Source organism: Chroicocephalus ridibundus, chromosome 2 (assembly GCF_963924245.1).
Source record: "Chroicocephalus ridibundus chromosome 2, bChrRid1.1, whole genome shotgun sequence".
Classification (NCBI taxonomy): Eukaryota; Metazoa; Chordata; class Aves; order Charadriiformes; family Laridae; genus Chroicocephalus; species Chroicocephalus ridibundus.
The window spans coordinates 23625856-23647443 of record NC_086285.1 but is presented as its reverse complement, the minus strand read 5'-3'; the positions used below and the strand labels follow the sequence as shown (position 1 = coordinate 23647443).

The 21588-nt window shown below is 37.9% G+C and overlaps 1 protein-coding gene across 5 annotated transcripts in view; it reads right to left on the bottom strand.

Annotated features, from left to right (window-relative positions):
* The window catches only part of MINDY3 (MINDY lysine 48 deubiquitinase 3), a 60219-nt gene extending 47437 nt beyond the window's left edge, over positions 1-12782 (bottom strand). Inside the window, exons 1-4 of one of the 5 annotated variants that reach the window (XM_063324751.1) lie at positions 12582-12782; positions 4063-4142; positions 2205-2262; positions 1547-1720 (exon numbers count right to left, since the gene is read on the bottom strand). In XM_063324751.1, the coding sequence (XP_063180821.1) occupies positions 1547-1720; positions 2205-2262; positions 4063-4142; positions 12582-12678 (409 nt within the window). In that variant the 5' untranslated portion in view covers positions 12679-12782. Of the gene's footprint in view, positions 1-1546; positions 1737-2204; positions 2263-4062; positions 4143-10034; positions 10054-12581 lie in introns of those variants that run through there. The other 4 variants (XM_063324752.1, XM_063324755.1, XM_063324754.1 and 1 more) reach the window with 4 other exon arrangements.
* Between the last annotated feature and the right edge of the window lie 8806 nt (positions 12783-21588).

The window sequence follows — 21588 nt, the reverse complement described above, 5'->3', positions numbered from 1 at the left end:
TGAAAGAGATCAAGTTTGCTCATGACAAAAGCAGACTGTTCATGGTAAATGAATCTTGCTCTTCTTAAGCACATTCCATGCTATTAAGGACAAGTCAGGCAGAACTTGCGACTTGTACAGAAATATGAAAAATGTATATATGTAATAGATAGATTAGTTCATTAAGTGTCAGTGTTGAGAGCAATTATTAATTGCGTGTTTAAAAAGACTTTCTGCTGAGCATTTTCTAGGCAACCTATTAACAAACAGGACAGCAAAAGCCTGTTGATAAGTAGGCTCTACTTCACTTTTTCTTCAAAGGAAACTTGCTAATATGAGCTAGAGCTTCAGAGACAACTGGATAATCCACAGAAACTAGGAATTTCAGAGAGTTACAACTACCTTATTATTGAAGATTTTACTCTTTTTTCCCCCCCAACAGAAAAGTTGTAGATACAACTTTTTGTATAATACTTTTTCTTGATCAAAAAAAAAAGCTCCCTTTGTAACTCTTACATTGTGACCTTCTGTTTTTTCAATCAAGTAACATTTTACTTATTATTGTTTCAGCCTTCTAAAGCACATGGAGCATTTGACAGAAGCAGATGAAGATGACTTGTAACATAAAGAGCTCCAGCACTACTAATTGCTATAGCTAGCTGCGCACGTACAAATCTACTTGTACAATTCTTACTTTGGAGTTATGCCACAAACTGCTGAATAACATATTCCTTCCATCAAAAGATGGCACCTTTATAAGCATGTTCTCATATGAAGAGTTTTTCTTACTTCTTAAGGGACACATTGGGAACAAAAACTAAAAAAAAAAAGCAGCTTATCTTTTAACACGTTAGATATCTTCTATTAAATACACATCTCAATGATCATATGTGCACAGATAAAATTTCCATGTCACTAGCTCCACAGTGGTTAGATATGACTGGATGCCATATCTTAGTGCAACAGATGATGTTCACCGGATCCTCAATGTCAATAACTAATGAAGGAATCAAGATGTTTGCAAAAAGTAGGTAACCGAAAAATTCTATCCTACAAAAAAATACATTAATCTGCTAGAAGGTGATTTGATTAAGTTGTTTTGGTACCGCATAGAATCCAACCAAGGGAAATAGGCTACTTCTCCATAACAGGGGATCCAGAATATTTTAGAACAGACAAAGCTTTGCAATATTTCCTACAAAAGCTCTTCTGAAATAAAGCAACAAGTGACAAGTTAAAAGATTCCTCCAGTGTTAGGAAGAGTGTAGAATTTTCCGAATTAAAGATACATCAGGTCCCAATAAATTATAAAATAAAATTGAAAAGATTAAGGAAATTGCTCACATTCAAGAGGAACAGTTATGTTAGAACTCCAGTGACAGATAGCACATTCCTTTCAACAAAAAGGATCAATGACTAATTACAACAGACAAAAATCTGTCTGTTGCTAATGGAATCACAAAGGCAAAACCCCCATCTGTATAGAATAATAAAAAGCTGTGGTCCCTCACAAACAACATAATACTTCACTAAGAGATGGGTAATTTAGAATAGAAATACATCTTACACGGTTGTTCCTCTTGACGACTAGATTCTGCAGGACTTTCAGAAATACTAGCAGTTTCTTCAGTTGTTTTTCCTCTTATCCATGTTGCCAGAGAATACGACTCAGAATTATCAGAGCAAGCCATTTCCAAAATATCACATAATGTATGACAGAGAAGGTTTTTCTGTTCCTCTTCTGAAAGATCAGAAACCTACATGAGTTCAATTGCTGCTAATCAGTATCTTATATAAGCTACTAGTATCTTTTTTATACATTAATTTTATCTAAATAATTGAGTTTATGACTTCTATCTTATTAATTATTAATGTTAATTGCTGTTTGACTATACCGGACCAAAGAATTATAAAGCTGTCTTCAGAAAAATGTCTTTTCATATGATTTCTAATCTATTCCTTTCCTAATAGTAGGCTGCAATCAAATATTGCATCAAATATTTATCAAATATTTATAAAATTCAGAAGTATTACAGCAAGTCACAGACCTCACAAATGGGAGTTTAGAGACATGCAGTATACATACTGTATGCCTCATAAAATGGCATGGGAGCACACTTAATCAAAAAGAAAGTGTAAAATATTTTAAATTCTTTGTACTAGAACATGCTTTACAAATAATTAAAATGGAAAAAATAAAGAGGAAAAAAAAGAGGTCTCCGTACCTGGACAGTCTCTCCAAGTAGACTTTTCGCTGGTAAAAAGCCTCTTCAAAAGGAATGCCTTTGTTATCAAAGCATAATATTAAAATACAAGACAACACCAACTTTAACATTATGTCACAAGCTCTATAACAACACATTTTTGCATGTTATTAGAAGGGTTTCAAGCTGGTCATTGTTCGGTAAGAGACCCTGAGCCTGCACGATTTACTGATTTTTCCCATTCAAACTAACTACAAAGGTGGCCTCACACCTACATTCAACATTATTGACTTTGAATGTCAAGTACGCTTCAAATAAACAGAGTGCATATTTACATAAACATCTCCAGACTCACAGGACTGCAGTATGGAGGCAGAAGTATTTTGCAATATAACTGATGAGTAGTACAACACAACTCTAGTCACTAAGACAAACCCCTCTGGTAGTTAAAAAGCCCACTTGTTTTAACCATTGCAAGTCATAATTCACAGACCAAAGAAAACCTATGCATCCCATAACCCTGCTTTGTTTTCCATCAACACTAATGTTGCAATTAAAAAAAAAAGATATGCTCTAAGTGACAGAGAAGGAACAAACTTTGGGAAGCAAGCTCTTTGTCTTTCTAATTATTCTATTAGATGCTGTTTCAGGTATTTCCAGTACCTTAAAAATAGCTCCTTCAACTTTCACTTCTTTCCTGACAGATTCACCCTGCTCTGCTGTCATAAGTCTCTAGCACACCTGTTTTAGTAATTCACAGCAGCAACAGGCACTGTTTGATCCCTTCCTCCTTCCCAGCTGGAACTCCGCTGACTTTTAAACATGCTTTAAATACTAAATTTCAAGGAAGTTAAACTACATATAAACCTGGAAAAACACTGTCTATAAGAATATTTGGTATGGTAAAGACTTGGCACTGCCTTTAAGGAGCTGGCTGGTCCTATTCTTTACTCTCTCCACTCTCCCCAAATGAAAGACTTCAGTCTAACATCAGAGACCAAACACTCTACATCTGGTTTTAAGACCACAGAACTAAGCAGAGACTTGTTATAGAGTGCAATTCATAATAAAAAAAAATTATATTGATTGTTTACAACCTAAACAAGTGATGCTCCTTCCTATGGTACACGTCTTTTGGTGGGACCAGCATTTAGAGTGTCTTGAGGTAACCATAACCAAGGTTTATGACTATCACATTACACACATCAGAGATGCAAATAATTCCACAAAACCAGTTGTTTGACCCAGATACCTTCCGGTTCATGATCAGATTAACTCTTCCACATGACTTTAATACATCAGTGGACGAGGCCTCAACTCAGACCTAGACATACCTGCAGAATTTGATCTGTGTGTAAGAGGAGTCAAAATCAGGTTACCAGAAAAAGTAATCTGGCCCATGACTCAATGTCTGCCTGTCTCTACAGGGTGCTCCTAAGAGAATGAAGAGCAATCGCAGATTAGACAAACAGCTCTACCAGAACAGATCCAGCCTACAGGTCATATATCTACACAGTAGACAGAATTACCCTTCTTAAAGACAGGGAATTTGAGAGATAAGAAAGGATTAGCACTACATTTATATATGATCTTTCACGTCTCCCCTTTATCCTGCATTCCCCATTTTAAAGTTACCTCTGCTTGAATCAACCTGCTGTACTTTCTCAAAAAAATCCACTTCTGCGAAATTATAGTTCAAAACTAGCCCATCTCTACCTTTTTACTGAGTTTTTTGTCTCCTCCACACTATATTATGAAATCAAAATACAACTCATCTGCAATATTTTCTGTATTTATTTTAGTTCCACATAGATAGAGGGAAAAAAAGAAATGTTGGGCTTATTAATTTTAAACCATTCCTATAATAAATGCATCTTACCTGTACAGGTGCAATCACTGCACAAGGGCCACCTTCAAATTGTTCTAATGCAGTTGATTCAGATTCACTAAAGACAAATCCTGCCACATGAAAAGAAAGACTATATTTAGTGAAATACGTAAACAAGGACATGTTTATGTATACTCCTTCCCTAAGAGAAATGACACCTGATTTATTCACCTTTAAAGATAAGAGGTTTTCAAGACTTTTTTCCCCTGGTCATGCAACAGAATGTGGTTAAACTATCTGAAGAAAAAAAGTCATGAATACAAGTAAGAGCACAGAAATTAATTATTTGTGTCAGCAATGAAATCATGACCACAAAGGGCCAACAGCTAGGGTTTTACAAAAATGGAAGGATTTTTAACAGTAAAACTGACACTAGGGCACATGTGGCTGGATACTTAAACCATAGTTTTTATTTTATTATGGCTTATTTCTTATACATCAATTAAAATTTGTTTGTGATAATATTTTGTCTCACATATGTAAAAATAATAATCACCTTTGAACCTTCGCCATACATAATACATTTCTATTGCCTACGAAGAGCCCAGTATGCCTCCCACTGATCTCATTTTTGGCCTATCAGCGCTTCCTATTAAGACTGAAATACGCTGAGTAACTCCAGTATTCCCTTGTGACCACTGAAGCAACCCTCTTAATGGTGTTCTTTCACAGAAGATACATTATATTTACTAAGATGCAAGATCACCTATTTTCCGCCTCCATCTTTAATGTATTTGTATTTCAGAATTACCTTACAGCCACATAATAGAGCAAACACTGGAGCAATTACTGAAAAATTTCTCGTTACCACCTTGCCCTTAAACTCATCTTCAAGATATGGTGATTCATAGCTTGCATTTCTCATGGATAAATGCATATACATGGACAATTACCTTGATGAAGCTGACACTTGGCAACTTACAGTGAATGATATTTTGCATTACTCTTAAATGCTGATAAAATTATGCTGAAGTGACTCTAGTTCAATGTAATCTAGAAACCATGCAACTGTGACCAGTAACTAACCAGCGAGCGTGAGCAAGTGGAGGCAGGGGGGAAGGGGATACGCATGCTTATTTTCTCAGCAGTGTCAGTCTCGGTTGAAACAATATTCAATGTTTCTTTCCCACAATTTCTTCCTTTCCCAATTCTGTAACATTACATGCTGCCATATCAGAAGCATCTCTAATCCCTGGATGTGAAACCGGGGAAATGCATCCCCCCAGTGCAGACTTACGCACTTCTGCAGGAAAGGTCCATCACCCAAGCAGCACAAGAGAGAACTGCTGCATGTTTTCTAGGCCATGTTTCATCACAGAAATGAGAATTATTCAACAACAATGTGAACTGTTTTTAAGATGGATCGAAGTAGCCATAGTTCTTAAAGAAAAAAATGGGTTTTCTCCGGTATCTGACAGCAAGGCTCCAGGGCTTTTTTAACTGAACGTGCTAATGTGCATTACAAAGATGTATTTTATATCCAAAACCCAGATACATGTCATGCCTACATACTTAGATCCAGCATCACCTAAAGTAGCAAAAAAGCTCCATTAACCCATACTTCAGCCAATGCACCAATGTCAATTACTTTGCACCAATGTCATTTCACTCCCCTGTTAACACGCCCCAATAAGAAATATCACCAGTCCTTTAAACTTTCTGAATTAGTTTGTGCAGGCTTAGCGATATTAAAAGGTAAGTCTTCCTCTACTTCGAAGCACTACTGCATGCCATCTAAGCACACTGCAACAATAGGTTTTTTTAGTTGTTTTAATGATTTAGCCACTGCAGAAAAACAACGTACTTGGATGTGGTACCACTAAACCACACTTAAGAAACCTTGAATTTGTTTCATATTCTTCAGGCTTCTTATACAAAGCATGAACTGTCTCAGCTTAACCCTGCCCTGTTTTTCAAAACTGCTTCCTAAAAATAAAGAAAATCAGGTGTGATCCACAAGAGTGAATACAAATTTGAGACTGACAACACAAAATTGATATTACACAGAATGTGACAGAACACAACTGTAGGGGAAAAAAAAAACATCTATAATACCTAAAGAAACACTTCATTTCTTTTTACCTAAATGTTCCTTAATGCTTAATAAACATCAAAGCTGTTAAGCAAAAAAACGGGCTTCAGGGATTTTGGTCTTGTTGTCTTTTAAAACTTCTACAAAACCTGAAGTTAGCTCAGGTGAAATTTCAGAAGCCAGCAGTCTGAAGTCCAGCTGGGTTCAAGTCTACCTCAGCCGGCAATTGTACCTACTTACCTTTTGTGCCCTCCACAGTAATCACAGCTTGGGCAATCTCTATAAACACCCATAAACCCCATGCTCTTCCTTATGATTTGCAGGACTGACCTGGCCACCCTCTGATCTACCAACTAAGACTCTCTGATACAGACTCATTTCTACTTACTCTCGCTCTTAAACAGCCATATCTATTATACAGCTCTTTTCACTCAAGATAAAGTTTCAGGAGCAAAATAGATGTAATGCAGCCAAAATAATATATTTTTTTTAATCTGCCTGCCTTTTATCCATGATTATTATTCTTTACCTATAAGAAACATAAAATAATATAATTATCATTCATCTTCCTTGCCATTTATAACTGTATTAAATGCTTCATTGACCCCATTTTTTCAATATCACTACTGCTTTAACCTCTGTGCTGGGGGTGGGCAGTGTGGGGTGGAGGAGGAGTAGATCTAGATTCCTGTTGTTAAGCAGTATATTACTTAATATTTTGAGTTATTGTGACCATGATATTCCCAAATCTTTCTTTATATCATTTGCCCACTATTAATCACAAACAAAGTTTTATTCTCCTTATTTCACCAAAACTTAGCATTTACCAAGGCTCACTTTTTTCTTACACCTAATTCTTAGCCCTTCTACATATATTTTCCTAAAACATAAGTATGACTTAGTTACTTACTCTTACCTTTCCCCTTTCACCTAATACTCCACATTATGGTCCAAAGTACTACAGAATACATTCCTTCTTCTATTATGACCACCCCATTGCTTTCCTGCATCTTTTTATTATTTGCCTATTTCTAAAAATTTTTTTTTTTTTTTTCCACACCCAGGACACTCTAGACATTAGTACCCCTGACATTTTACAAAGGTTGCTGTATACCTTCAGCGTTTTCACTCTGTGCAAGAACCAATTCTAGCTGAATAAAAGAGACAAGGGCAGTAGCTAAAGAGCATGCAACACTAACCACATTAAAAAAAACCACCCAAACTTGCTCTATCTCTGATCCAATCCAGCTACAAAGATGCTGGGCTATTAATTTTTTGTCCTGTTCTCTGCTGAGCCAGCCTCTCACCATGGAACTGTATTTCTTTTTTGGGATACAAGAACTGTCTGACAGAAACACTAGAATTAATTATTCTATACATTATTATACATAATCTAATACATTATTACTCAAGTACAAGGTTTACAACACATCTTAATGTTTCATGCTTTCTCTAGAGCTGGGTGTAGAATGATAGACATATTTTGCGTATGGCTTTGGGTTTTCAAAGTGTATTTTTTTATACTAAAATGAAACTTCTGAAATTTTCTGTGGGGAAAAAACCCAACTAAACAAAACAACTGTTTCCCACACACAAAAAGAAAAGAATGTTTGCTAAAACAATACCACAACAAAACTCCACTTAACGGGTTGTGGATAAAGAGCCAGGAAGTCCTGGAAGGGTTTGAGGAAAGTACCCAAATTACCTGGTAGGCTACCACTAAATCAGGCAACAAGCTGCCAGAAAACAAGGTAAGATGCCTTTTTTCACACCTTTGTAAAACAAAACAGCTCTGTGAAACTTCTGAATGTTCACTGACGCTTCTGAATCTGTACCCTGGTAAAAGCCCGCTATTGTGAGCACTCCTCAAGACCTTTCATTTTCTTTAAGCCTGTCAGCCTTACCCAGGGTAAAGAATGGACTCACTAGCACCATATCCTTTCTTAAAGTAAGGACAATGTCTTTTCAGATATTCCTTTTTGGGCCCAGGCAGCAGCTAAGCGTTTTAGGGTTCACTAATTATTTAGATAATTGTGTTAAAGGGCATTTCAAGTTCTTACTGCTCTATGTGTATTCCAACTACATTAGCCACCATGCCCGTTAACCAGTAAATACAATCTTTTAACAACTTAACTTACATGTTCACACCCCTTTTTTTCCACAGTGAATGGTATGTTCTAGTCTCCTTTCAGTTAAACTGTTCTGAAAGGGCTGTTACTTACACATAACAACACAGACAATCCCTCCAAAAACTGTACTTCTGCCCCAAAGCCTAACTTCTCATTCAGCAAGCTTCATAAGAGGTTTTGTGTTCTTCAGAATAAATTCGTTAAGACAAGTCTGCATTACGTAAATACATGAAATAAACATTTAGATCTCATATACAATAGAAAGGGATTTGACAGTCTGTCTGAAACAGCAAGATGTGGTTATTTTATCCTAAAGACAGTATCACCATCCCAAAACTGATATGCCTCTCCAAGGGAGGAAAGAAGAAAAGAGTCTACCACCATAAAATTGAGAACAGATTCTTCCCTAGAGCAGGGTGTTAGGTAGCTCTTCTCAGCAGCGTGTCCCTGCTGTTTTTCCAAAAGCTACTGTTGTCTCATATTTAATAGTAGTATGGCTTGTGTTAGCAAGAAAGATCACTTTCTTCCGGCAGAATTAGCAACATCTACTTAAACTGAAGCAACATCTTCCACTTGAACAGAAGCTCTAAGTCAGTAATCATCAGTACTTTTTTGTTTGAAGACCTCAATATTTTTTCCACACGATGTGCAAACTCCTGGCAGCAGGTTTGGCTTCTAACGTCTTAATTTTTACAGATGCCTTAAAAGCAGTCCACAGACTATGACTTGAAGACCACTCACCAAGGCTTACTTTGCTAAGTGTGAACAGCATTGGTAGAGCAGAAGCTTCAAAAGCAGTTTCACCAGAAGATTTAAGAGGCAACACTTGTGGCAGACAAGCAGCAACAAGTAGGCAGAGGTGGGCCAACAGGTGTAACATCCTCCAGCTGTTTGCAGAATGCACACTTGTCTATATCCTAACTGGGAATATTAAATGAAAAATGCTTTTCTTCCAGATTAACTGTTTGCACTGAGTTATACGGAACTCAGGAAGATGGAAAGCAGACAAATGCAAATATTCTACAAATCATAGTCATCAAAATATTTTAAAAAACTACATATATACCAGTGAGTATTTCTCTCCCATCACCTAGATGAATTAAACATTATTAAATTAAACTCAGAGGAACACTTTTCAAATTGCTACTTCTATTTAAGAATTTTAAGAGTGGCAAGTGTATTCCTTTTGCTCAAAATGTATCTGCTTGTCTGGTAAAAATATTATTTCCTAGTAACCCTGACTTGATCATGGTCTAACAATATTACAGGTCAAATGACTTAAAAACAATACTACAGTCTCCTCAACCAAGGACGTTATAAAAGCCAATCTGATGATGTTTAAACATACTAACAGAAACAGAGTTCCAGGCATGTAAAAAAAGGAAACTTGGAAAGGATAGGGGAGAAAGAAAAGGAAAGTTGTCAGTCTACTCACCTAGCTCTCAGACTAGAAGCTGGAAGAGGATACAGATAAAACAGACCGTTTAACATTGTACGTTATGTATATACACAAACTGTAGTATTAATACCGTCACGCTATTCTTTTGAAGTTAAACTGTCTTTTTAAATGACTGTCCCATATCTTTCTTTCCAAAGACCAGTGAGAAAACAGCTTAGGTAATTCTGACAGGATGCTGCACTCAAACCTGACATTCATAGTTGTGTAGACCTGATGCCACATGCCTCAGGGCTGATCTGAAGAGCAGCTTTATGAATGGAATTTACGTCTTGGATCAAGGAAGAAAATCGCTCCTAACTTTGGTGTCTTTCTTTAGGGTTCAGTCCTCCTCCTAACTCCTTACCAAGTCATCATATCTATGCCAGGAAACACCAACATGCAGACCGAGGCTTTGCACTACACTTCTCTGGGTCCACTTTAAGGATTCTGGTAAATGGGATACATGAAGTTCAAACTGCAAATTCTGCTGCAATCATAAAGAAAAAAATTCTATAAAAAAAGCCAATACAAAGAACTACAACCAAACTGCAAGAACAGCTTTGCACCCATGCCTTTGTTAAGTCAGGAACAAACCCAATACATTTAAAGTTGCCAATGCAGCAAACTGAGGAAATTACTGTCACTAACTTCAAACAGCACATCCACATTAGCTAGGTCAGTTCTATCAACTGCCCGCAGATCAGTCTGTCTTCAGTTTTGACCAAACAAATATGATGGCTAACGAGTTCCGTGCATGATGAGGATTCCAGGAACATTGCTATCTTTACTGAGAAACTGACTGGTTCAAGTCTTACATTCCTCGACACCCTTCCTACTCTTTACTTTTCTTACTAAATGTAAATTATAGTTCCCAACTTTCAGAGGGTTTGAAAAAGGATAAGACAACATTCAGAAACTATCTGAAATAAATACCAGTGTTGGCACTATACTCTAAAACAACCCCATCAAACCACAAAAAAACCAACACCAAACCAGTTGTTTAAGCAAGAATTGTTTATACTTTGATATTTTCTGCACATATGATGTGAAATTAGGAACTATCTTTTAAACTTTGAAGTCTTTGTAAATAATAAAGTTTGATTATTATGTTTGGGTTTTTTTTAAATCTTGATGAGTCAGTGTTACCAAGATCCTTTGCAGTAGGTAAACGGTGCAGAATTTTTTCAACAAAATAGAAACTGAAAGTTGGGTAAATGTATTATGCTACTACACAACATAAGGCATCGAAACTGACTTTTCTGATTCCCAGCACAAGACCTCCAAACACCACATCAAGTTATTGTCATGTGTTTTTACTACACAAAATTGATGATATTAAAGAGGATATAGAGAAGGGAACAGATGCACTACACAGTATATTTACAGGACTTTCCTTAAAGACAGATAGGAAATAATAGCTCCTTTCCAGGAGCCACCAAGAACATGAGAGGTCTTTTCCACTAATCTCTCACAGGATCACAAATGTGGGACATTACAACATATATTTCAATAAATTTTGAAACTGCTAAAATTTCATATACAAATAAACTATAGCGAAAATGTCAATTTCGGTAACCTAAAGTTAAAGAAATAATTAAGCTTTTTAACACCAATTCTTTTTTCTGACTTTGCAAAAACCTTGTACTGAAATGGCAACACTTTACCAACACTTAAGAGATATTTCAGAAAGTAATTATATTTCCCGAGAAATAATCAATTCACTAGGAAAAGTACTGGCTTTACTAGGCTGGCTTAAATTCTAGAACTGAGAAGGAATTTGGCATTTTTTCCCCCCAAATATTTCTCACTGAATTATCTGAACACAGACTAACCTAGAGAAAAAGATATGAGAGTCTTATAGCGCACTCTGTCCTGTGACAGAGGAGAAGCTGTGCAGCTCCCAAATCAACCTCACACATGCATCTACTGAAGCTATGCATATGACAAAACTCTTGTTAAAAAAAGAAGAGCAAGGAACAGAGAACATGAAGGACATCCTTTTGTTTCAGTCAACTTTGCCCTGAGACCTGAATGCATTAAAATGTTGGGTTTTGGTTTGTTTGGTTTTTTTTAATTTATAAATTCCACTATCACTTGCAAATTTTCTCCAGGAATTAAGGATGTTTTAATTATAATCTTCATAACCATTACTAGAATTCTTCAAACTTCCTAGTAAGTTATAGAGAAGGCTATTATTCCCTTCTTTCAGCCTGGGCAGGTACACAGACTGATTTCTTGCATATCATTTTTATCGGCAAGCCGCTGCACTACACCTCGCAACTGCAGTTTTGAAAGCATACTACAAAGTCTCCATCAAGAAGAAACTATGTGTGGGTTGCGTAATTTAAATATGGAAAAAACATCTTACAAATACACCAGGTTCCATGGTTATTGTTGCTTTTATCTCTTGCCACATCCTAAAGATGGCATGCACCTGCTTCAATCGCTACAGAAATAGCTTTAAAAAAATCTGTCCTAATGTTCATGTTTCCATGAGCTATGTAAAATAATGGCGCAAGATGCTGTTAAAACATATTTAGGAAATACATTTCCTTCCCTACTCTTCTAAGTTCCTTTGAAGATTTGTGGCAGAAGACGACAAAGCTGCAAAAAAAATTATTATGTAGCAGATGAAACTGCTGCATCATTTTCCCCGCGGGCCACACGCTGGGCTGCCGGTGACAGGGGCACACGACCGCCCGCAACTGCCGCCGCCCCGTCCGCGGAGGGGCCCTGCCCCGCTCCCCTCACGGACAGACGGACACGGGCACACAGGCGCCGCCGAGCCCGCCGGGGGCGGCTGCGGGTGTGCGCGGGCAGGCGGGCCCAGGGCGGCGAGGGGGGCCGGGGAACGACCCCCGGGGGAGGAGGCCGGGCGGGGGAAGGGCCGGGGCACGGCGCACGCAGGTACCTTGCGCCCAGCGGCAGAAGATGGTGTCGGCCAGCCCGCGGGGCCCGGCCTTCTTGCCCCACACCAGGTGGACAAGCTCCTGGCCCGCCTCGGACATGACGGGGCGGCGGCGGCCCTGGGGCCGGGCGGGCGAGGCGTCTCCCGGCGGCGGAGGCGGCCGCGGCAGCCGCTGCCCCTGCGCAGGGGAGGGGCCGGGCGGCGCCGGGCGGGCGGGGCTGGGCGGGGCCTCGCCGGGCGCCCGGCGGAGCTGCGCATGCGCGGCGGGCTCCTTTCCGCCTGCCCGGCAGCCCCCGCTGCTTCCGCGGGCCCCGGAAGCGAGGGGTGGGGCGGCGGTTTGGCGGGCGGTCCGCGCGCTGGCCGTTACTGCCTGAGGAGACCGTCGGGTGAGGGCGGGTAACGACCGGCAGCGGTAGGGCCGGTGTTACCGAAGGTGGCCTTTTAAGTCTGAACGTGAAGCAGGCAGTAGTCAGCGTAAGGACTCCCGATCTTGCCTGTGGGCTGGAGACAGCAAGAGATGTCAGGAATCCAGAGTCGTACCGGTATAAGTAGAGAGCTTCCTCTCCGTGTACAGTGTCTTGTGCAAGCGCTAACCTAATGTATAGGTAAAATGTAGCGCTTGCATATATACATGAAATATTTTTACTATTTTAGAAACAATTATCGTACCTGGCAGTACCTGCATTCACACTATAGATTGCAATGAAGAATGAAAGGTAGCCTTACGATTTTCTTGAACTATTTAGGAGTGATGTTAGACAGACATCTCTCGTGAACTTGAAAAAATTCAGATTTGAGAAATAAATTTGCTTTATCTAATTTAATGATGATTTTTTTCAGTAGTATTCTAGAAATAAAGACTGGGTATTTTTATAAAAGATAATTGCCTTTTGAATGGGAATTCTTCATGGAGGCTTTGTGGTCAGTGTTGTGCGCAAGATTAACCTAGACTTTATTAAATAAAGTTCTTTAGAAGGGTGGTAACCATTACCACTGGCAAAACTGTATTAAGGATGTTCTCTTAGAAAAAAGCATTTCAATCTGAAAGTTTTCTGTGTGAAACTGTATTGCATATGTGTTGTGATTTAACCCCAGCCAGACGCTAGGACCATGCAGCTGCTTGCGCAGTTCTCCCCCTTCCCCTCAGAAGGGCAGGGGGAAGAGGGAGAAAAGGAGGGGAAAGAGAAAGGAAAAAAAAAACCTGTGTGAGATAAAGACAGTTTAATAGAACAATAACAACAACAATAATACTACAAGTCACTTTTACCACCCACTGAATTGGTACCTTCTCAAGAAGTGATCATGGATTGCCTCTCACCAGCCAACCCTCATTTATATACTGAGCATGACGTCTATGGTATTGAATATTCCATTGGCCATTCCTTTGTTCTGTCTATACTGCTTCTCAGCTTCTATGGGAAGCTGAAAAGAGTGCTTGAAAAGTATAAACATCGCCTAGCAACAACTAAAACAATATGCATTATTGACATTGCTTTCACAGCAATCACTAGAAAGAAAATTAACTCTTTCCCAGCTGAAACCAGGACAGTATGCCACTTGGAATTCTTTACGTGGAGTATAGACAGAATTGAGCTGTAATAGTGTGCCGACCCACTTTATCTTCATCGTACACTTACCACTTTTATGGAGATTGAGCATATATTGAGACTATTACGTGTGCAGTCATTCTGAATTAAGTATGAAAACAGCCAATATCAGGGTGTTTGCAAGCTTCCTGATGTGTCATACCACAAATTGATCAGAAGATGGTGTGGTTGTACTTCTGATTTTTAAACATTTTCAAATACTTGCACAGTTAAGCATTTTCTGAATAATTACTGACAAGCCATTGGTTTCCTTCAGTATTGATTAACAGTGAATTCTGGATTTGCATAAATAATGCTTAGAATGGACACTTTGATTTTTAGCATAAAGAAAGAATAACTTAAAACAAGTGGAAAGAATTTTATTTGAATTAAAGACATCATAACAACAAAATAATGTTCTGTACATACTGTAGTAAAGGCCATCATGTTTGTTAGTTTTTGTGTGTTTTGAATCAATTGTGCAGTAAAATGCAATTTTTCTTGTAGATATACTACTTTTGAGTTTAGTATAGCAGCCTTGAAATTGTAAACATCCCGTGAGTAGGAGGAAAATATTAAAGCATATATATTTTAAAATGTATTGCATATACATTTAAAATATTTCAGAGAACTGTATATATCAAAATGGTGTGATAGTGCAAGCGTAAGTCAACTAGCTTAGCAAAGTTCAGACTGTCCATTTATAGGCAGGCTTTGCGAGGAGTAGGAAAGAGTTGTAAGTTTTAGCCCGTCTCTTCAAGCTGCTGGGCTTGTTCTGAGGAAGCAAACTTATGTTGTCAGGGATGCTGGGGGTGCAATCCAAAAAACTGAATTCAGTGAACAAGTGGAGAAATGAGGGGAGAGGACACTGTAGAGCAAGGGTGCTGAGCCTAAAACTGGAGGAACGCCATTGCTGTGTGGAAGAGGAGTTGGATGGCACCACCCAAAGGCACCAAAAAGCAGGAAAAGCTCCTCCACTTCCCTCTCTGGTGCTTTGGATCATTGTTTGCGCATTGTGGAAAGGAAGTTAATTAGAATGAGAGTACCTGTTTGATTTCATGGATGCAAACAGGTATTCAATCTGAAATAGATGTAAGGAGAAGCTCAGTCACAGCCTTGGGAGTTGTAAGCTGGAAGAGGTGTTGCAGTTTAATATGGTCTAAATAAGCGCAACAGGTTTACTTTCTCATCATGGAGTGGGAGAATGTTTATCAGCTACACATCTGTGATTATAGACCCACAAGTCAGCTAGCAGCTAATATTCCTGGAAAGTCACAATATCAAGTTAAATTCAATCTATATTTCTAACCTGAGTTAGAATGACAAATAGCTGCATTTTGGTGTAGTAGCAGTTTTGTTGTGTAGTGAGGTTTTAGGCTAATGCCCTGTGTTGTGTAAAAGTGATTGCACTTTTCAAATGTCTCGCCAGCTACTGACTGTGTTATACCTCTGATACTGCTAATTTGCTGCATATAATTTGAACACAGATACGAGAAAACATGTCTGCAGAGTTGCGCACTGTACTGACAAAAGCAAAGACAGTAATGAGAGACATAAGATGTAAAGGAATTCGACCCATCTTGATTTGATTGACATACAGTGCATGGAGTTCAATATAGACAAATAAAAATTAATGAATCTGGGAACAAGGGAGTAATTCTGGGTATATGTGCCAACCAGAACAAACTGCCATGTGCTGGTTAGGAAAAGCATTAGGAAGTTATTTTGGAAACATCACTGAAATCATTAGCCTCACTAATACAAACGGTAAAAGGCAAAGCAATAGCAAACAGCACTGAATATCAGCAAATGAGACTCTGGGTGTCATCAGTTATGTCTTTTTATCTCTCACTTATCATCTTTTAAGTTTTGGACATTCATAAGCTAGTGATATGTTGCATATGCGTACCAAAGAATTGGTCTAGAAGATACGTATGTGAATTTATGTTGGTACCTGGGTTGAAGTCAGTGGAGACTAAACAAGGGGGATTAGGAGAAAAGCATACCAGAAAACTGTTATTTTGCAATTAGGAATGTACCAGGACTTCTGCTTTATCAGATTGTTGGTTTTGCTCACTAGGGGAGAAATTAAGAGCTCGGTTGGGTCAAATATCAGGTTGACCTATGTTATATGAAGGTAAACTAACTACTGTGTTTCAGAAACAGAATATATGTGGATTGGAGTCTGAACTCTGAGTGGAGAGTGCAAATCATTACACTACTACATGGAAATAGTATTTTCTAAAATTATGAAACAGTGGTATTTAGGTCTTGTTTCTGTGGACTCTGGGATGTATGAACTGTACTGTAGAGTTTCATGAAAGAAAAATAAAACAGCAGACTTCTCTGCAGATTGGGTCTTTACCTTCTTAAAAATGTTTAGAGGTATGCAAATCAAGAAAGATTAAAACTCACTGCTCTACAGCATTGTTGGATATATTCTGAGTAGTATGCATGGATTTGAAATACTTTTTCAAATAGTTTCTATTAAATGCACAAGTGATTTTCCTTTTTTTTTTATGTTGGACTGCCATCAAGTGGTTGGTTTCGTGCACTTTAAAAAATATCTGCAAGTTTTCTTTTTTTCCTCTTAATTGATATGCACTATTAACTTTTTCCTTTGTGAAATGCTGTTAATTCCCTCTGCAAGCTGGTTTGGCAGTTTTGGGTTTTTTTAGGAAAACATGGCAACTGCCATCATCTCCCTTCTAATCTCTAATCCAAACACACTTGGTTTAGTTTGATTCTGTTAATTTCGGTATGTAACACCTTAGAATAGTTCTCCACTACACAGAAGGAGAAGGTAAAGAAAATAAGCATATACTCTGTGTGTGTGCAGCCCTTTTAGTTTACTTAATATATTTTTTAAGGATTAAGCCTATTCGTGAAAGTTTTTGGATTAATTGAGAGTTTATGGGTTTACTGCTGTGAACTGTTGACAAACTGCAATAAGAGTTACTGACATTGTACGTTTTTGTCCAACAAATCTCAGTGAAATTCATCCACACTAAGATAGCTTTCTCCTACTTGTCTTTAAAAATGCATTTTCTGGCTTGGGTGGCAGGAAAAACAAGTATATTAATAAATGCCAAGCTATTTATTGCATACAGCTCCAAAAGGAATCACAGTGGTGGTGTATAACTACATTGTTCTGACATTAGTGAGGAGTTATAATTGGGGATTACAATTAAACTTTTCTACAGTTCCCTTTTCTGTTTACTCCCTTTTAATTACCTCAAACCACCACTCCCCAACAAGACAAAAATCACACCATCAGGTCTATATAGAAAAATATTATTAAGAAGTTGAAATGTTGTGGTGGGCTAGAAATCAGAAGAGTGTTTAGTTGTCTATTTGTTGTTTGGATACCTAGCATCCTACTGATGTGAATGTATCTGAACTTTGTTTATAGTGTAACATGAGTTGTAACATACCTATTTGCTCTTTGAATGATTTCTGAGAAGGAATTTTGATATCAAAAATCCTACTCAAAATACAATTTGTGTGCACAGTTGTGTCTGGGGAATAATTGATGTCACCAGTTTACAAAATGCTGATTACCTCCTCTGTTGCAGCAGAGGTAAACTCTGGACTGTGTGGGTAAGCAGCAAGAATGTGTGACACTGATTCTTCCAACTTGTTCTCCCTTAAGAGGTAAAGATAATTGTGGTCGCAGTGGTGACGAAGTGGTGGAGGAGAGAGATACTGATCCCTGTTTTTCGCTCAGATCAGCCAGTGAGACACTATATGGAAGAGATAAGAACACGATGTCATGCTCATCTGCTCAATGTTCCCATCCTGAATTGGGGTTGTCCTGCAGGAAGGAAGGAAAAGATGCCACAGTCCAGGGAACAGGCAGAGTAAGTTGCTTTCTGCCGGGAGGTTGGTGGGAGGGAAATTGGTGCACAGAAGTTAAATTCTTCATGTCCCAAGGGATATACTGTGGCCCTGAGACATGAATGATTCATTTTTTCTCTCCTTAGGCCTCCTTATTTTGAGAAGAGGGTAAAACTTCTTATATTTTGACCTGTGTGTCAGCACCAGATTCTCTGGGAAGGTAGACTGCAAGTCTACGTACAGAAAGCTCTGATTTCTCTTGTGTTCTCTTTTTAAATGATGAATTAGTGCTAGATTTGAAAAAGTACTTAGAGGATTACCTTCTACTGAAATAATGGAACAGAGGAAACGGTCAGTTTCTTGCCCTCTTGATATTTGTCCTCAGAGCCAGTCAATGACACAAGCCACTGATTGTCCTGAGCGTGTTAATGTTTGGGATTGACATCCTGGTGGAATGGGAAGGAATTCCTGTAGAATCACAGCTTTCTGTGATAGCCAATATAGCAAGTTTAAAAAGAGTTTTCTGTTGTGTGTATATACCATATGTATAGTATCTTAATGCTATAGACAATATTAAGTTTAGGTAAGTTGTTTAAAACTGCTGGAGCTATAACTCCATCATTTGCAGAAACACCGATGAGTGAATATCCCTATATTCATATGGTTGTGGTTTAATCCCAGCTAGCAACTAGAACCACGCAGCCTCTCGCTCACTTCCCTTTCCCGCTGAGATGGGTAGGGAGAAGAGGAAGAAAAGGAGGGGAAAGGAAAAAAAAATCACTCATGGGTTGAGGTAAAGACAGTTTAATAGAAAAATAACAGAAAAGGAAAATAACAATAACAATAACAATAACAATAATAATAATAATAATAATAATAATGGTAAAAGAATATACAAGACACAAGTCACTCTCACCCCCTGGTGAATTAGTTGCCCAGCCCAACCTGTGCAGACATCACGGATTCTCCCCTCCTGGGCCAACCCCCATTTGTATACTGAGCACAAAGTCTATGGTACGGAATATTCTATTGGCCATTCCTTTGTTCTTTCCATGCTTCCTAGCTTCTATGGGAAGCTGAAAAAAGTCCTTGACTAGTATAAACATCACTTAGCAACAACTAAAACAGTATGCATTATTGACATTCCTTTCATACCAAATCTGAAAACACCAAAAGCACTTGAAAGAAAATTAACTCTATCTCAGCTGAAACCAGGACAACATAATACAAGCTACACCAGAACAGAATTATTCTACTCACTGTAGCATTTTATTTAAGATGCATAAGTGTAAATGTGGAAAGAAGTATGACAGAAAATGGACCTTTTTAGAAACAGTCATTTATTCACTATGCAAGTTACCATGACATTTTCACATTTTTTAAAGACTAGTCTTTTTTTCCCTCTCAAAGCATACTGAGATTTTCTACTATTTTCAAATAAAATGATCTCACAGAGACAGGTAAAATTTAAACATCCATCATCCTTACATGGTCACTCAGTGTATGGTTCACAATAAACACCTTTGGATTATGGACTGCAATTTTTGGGGAGAAAAAGGAAAAAAATTGGCATAGTAATTGGCAAGAAAAAGTCTGTAATTATTAAGACTGTTAGGGATACAATTAAATTTAGAATGTCAAGTACCAACACAGTGATGCTAATGTTATGTCTCTGGCACTATTAGTTACAAGTGGCTCAGACAAATTTATTGTGCCATGAATAGGCTACTAACTTGCTGCGCAGTCACAACTCTCTGGTTAATTGCAGAGTTTACCTAGCAGTGATGATGAGGAGAACAAAAGTTAAAAAGAGCTAGTAATGCAGTTAAATTTTTAAAAGGCATGTAGAGTCATCAATTTTAGTAATGTGAACTACATTTCAGACCAAAAAGTTATTGGAAACAAAAGACTGAATTGTTTGATTTCAATAAAGCTGAATTGAAATATATTAATTGTAATGAAATGTTAAAAGAATGAAATACACGTAATTTAGTGAAAATTCGACAAGAAAGTTAAAATTTTGCAAAAGGACTCATTTGCTGCAGAAAATTCCATCCAAGTATTTAGAAACAGCTTTACTTTTTATCTTGGAGAGATTGGGGAAAAGTTGGTTTTACTGGGGAAGTTTTGTTTTGAAGCAGATGGTGTGTTGGAAGAATGCAGAATGAAGAGGTTGTTCAAATTGCTGATAGGAGAAAATGAAGATACTCAGAAAGTGGTCTGTACTAAAGGGACAAGAACGTAATTTTCCAAGTGTGGCAATCAAAACCGTTTGCCCATGTGTCTTGCTCTCTAAATTCTTTTACTTTCTGAGGTTTTCTGTTTCAAATTCCTCTTTTCTAAAAGCCTGATACAGTGGTATTCCTCCTTTATGTTCTCATCTCCTTTTCATCTACAGTACTTATGTTTAATGTCACTTGCCTTTTGTTTAATTTTCCGTGCTTAACCATTGTTTTGTCTCCTTAAGTATTAATATAAAGGTTATTGCTTTTTTATTCTTGGAACAATCTATTTCTTCCTATATGACATCTTGTCCTTCAGATCTGTTATGAAAAGTCATTATTTCATCTCTTTTCACAGAGGTAGCTGAAAATCCCATCTACTTTCATATTGATACCCTTTCCGCAAGAGTGTGAGTTCCTTGGGCCTGTGACACATTTGTTTCTGGAATACATTCTGCAAAAGTATCACATACTTGTGACATTTTAAGAATACATAAGGCAGAATGCAAGGACAAGAGATTGACAGGGAGAAACCATGGTGGGAACAATGATTTGTGAACAATCAGACCTCAGAGGAGATGGTGGGCAGTACTGAGAAAAGCATCCATCAGATGAGAAACCTCAGTGAAAGGGAGGTCATGAGTAAGGTACTGTAACTTCAAAACTGATTTAAGATGGGTCTTCTCTTTCATACAATGTGATCTCATGTTCTGAGATGAATTCCTACTTCCTCCTCACAGAATGTTATCATCACACCAAAATAAATAATTGGATTTTTTACATTATTATAGCTTATATATAGCCTATTGTATAGATCGTATATGTGTGTCACTCACTCAAGCTTGACGTTCTGAAGAATGCAACCAGTGGTTGCTTCGGATCATTGAAATTAACTGAACTTTAACATATTTGAATAAAAATTCTTTTCCACTAGAGGGTGTTGTAGTTCTTGGAATAATGCTACTTAGTTTAACTAAATTCAGTGCAAAAAATCCTCAGCACAATCCTGTGTTTAAGAAATTAAGGGTCAGGGAGCTTTGCTGATTTATAGCAGCAGAACATCTGCTTTGGAACACACAAAGTGAAGGTTTTCAAATTTATGATTTCCCACAACAACCATGACTTGTCCCTGTTTTACATACTGTTGTCTTTTTTATTGACAACTTTTATTCTGGAACATAGAAACTATTTTATTCTTTTTTTTTCTTTTCAGTTTCTCAACATAGAAAATTACGCTGACATTTTTGTTTGCTTACCATTTCTTACTTTCTTTATAACGAAAGAATAAAGACTAATAAAATCTAATACCCTTTCTCCTGTCGTTCTAAATAACAATTGATGGGCATCAAAGCTTCAAGAGATGAT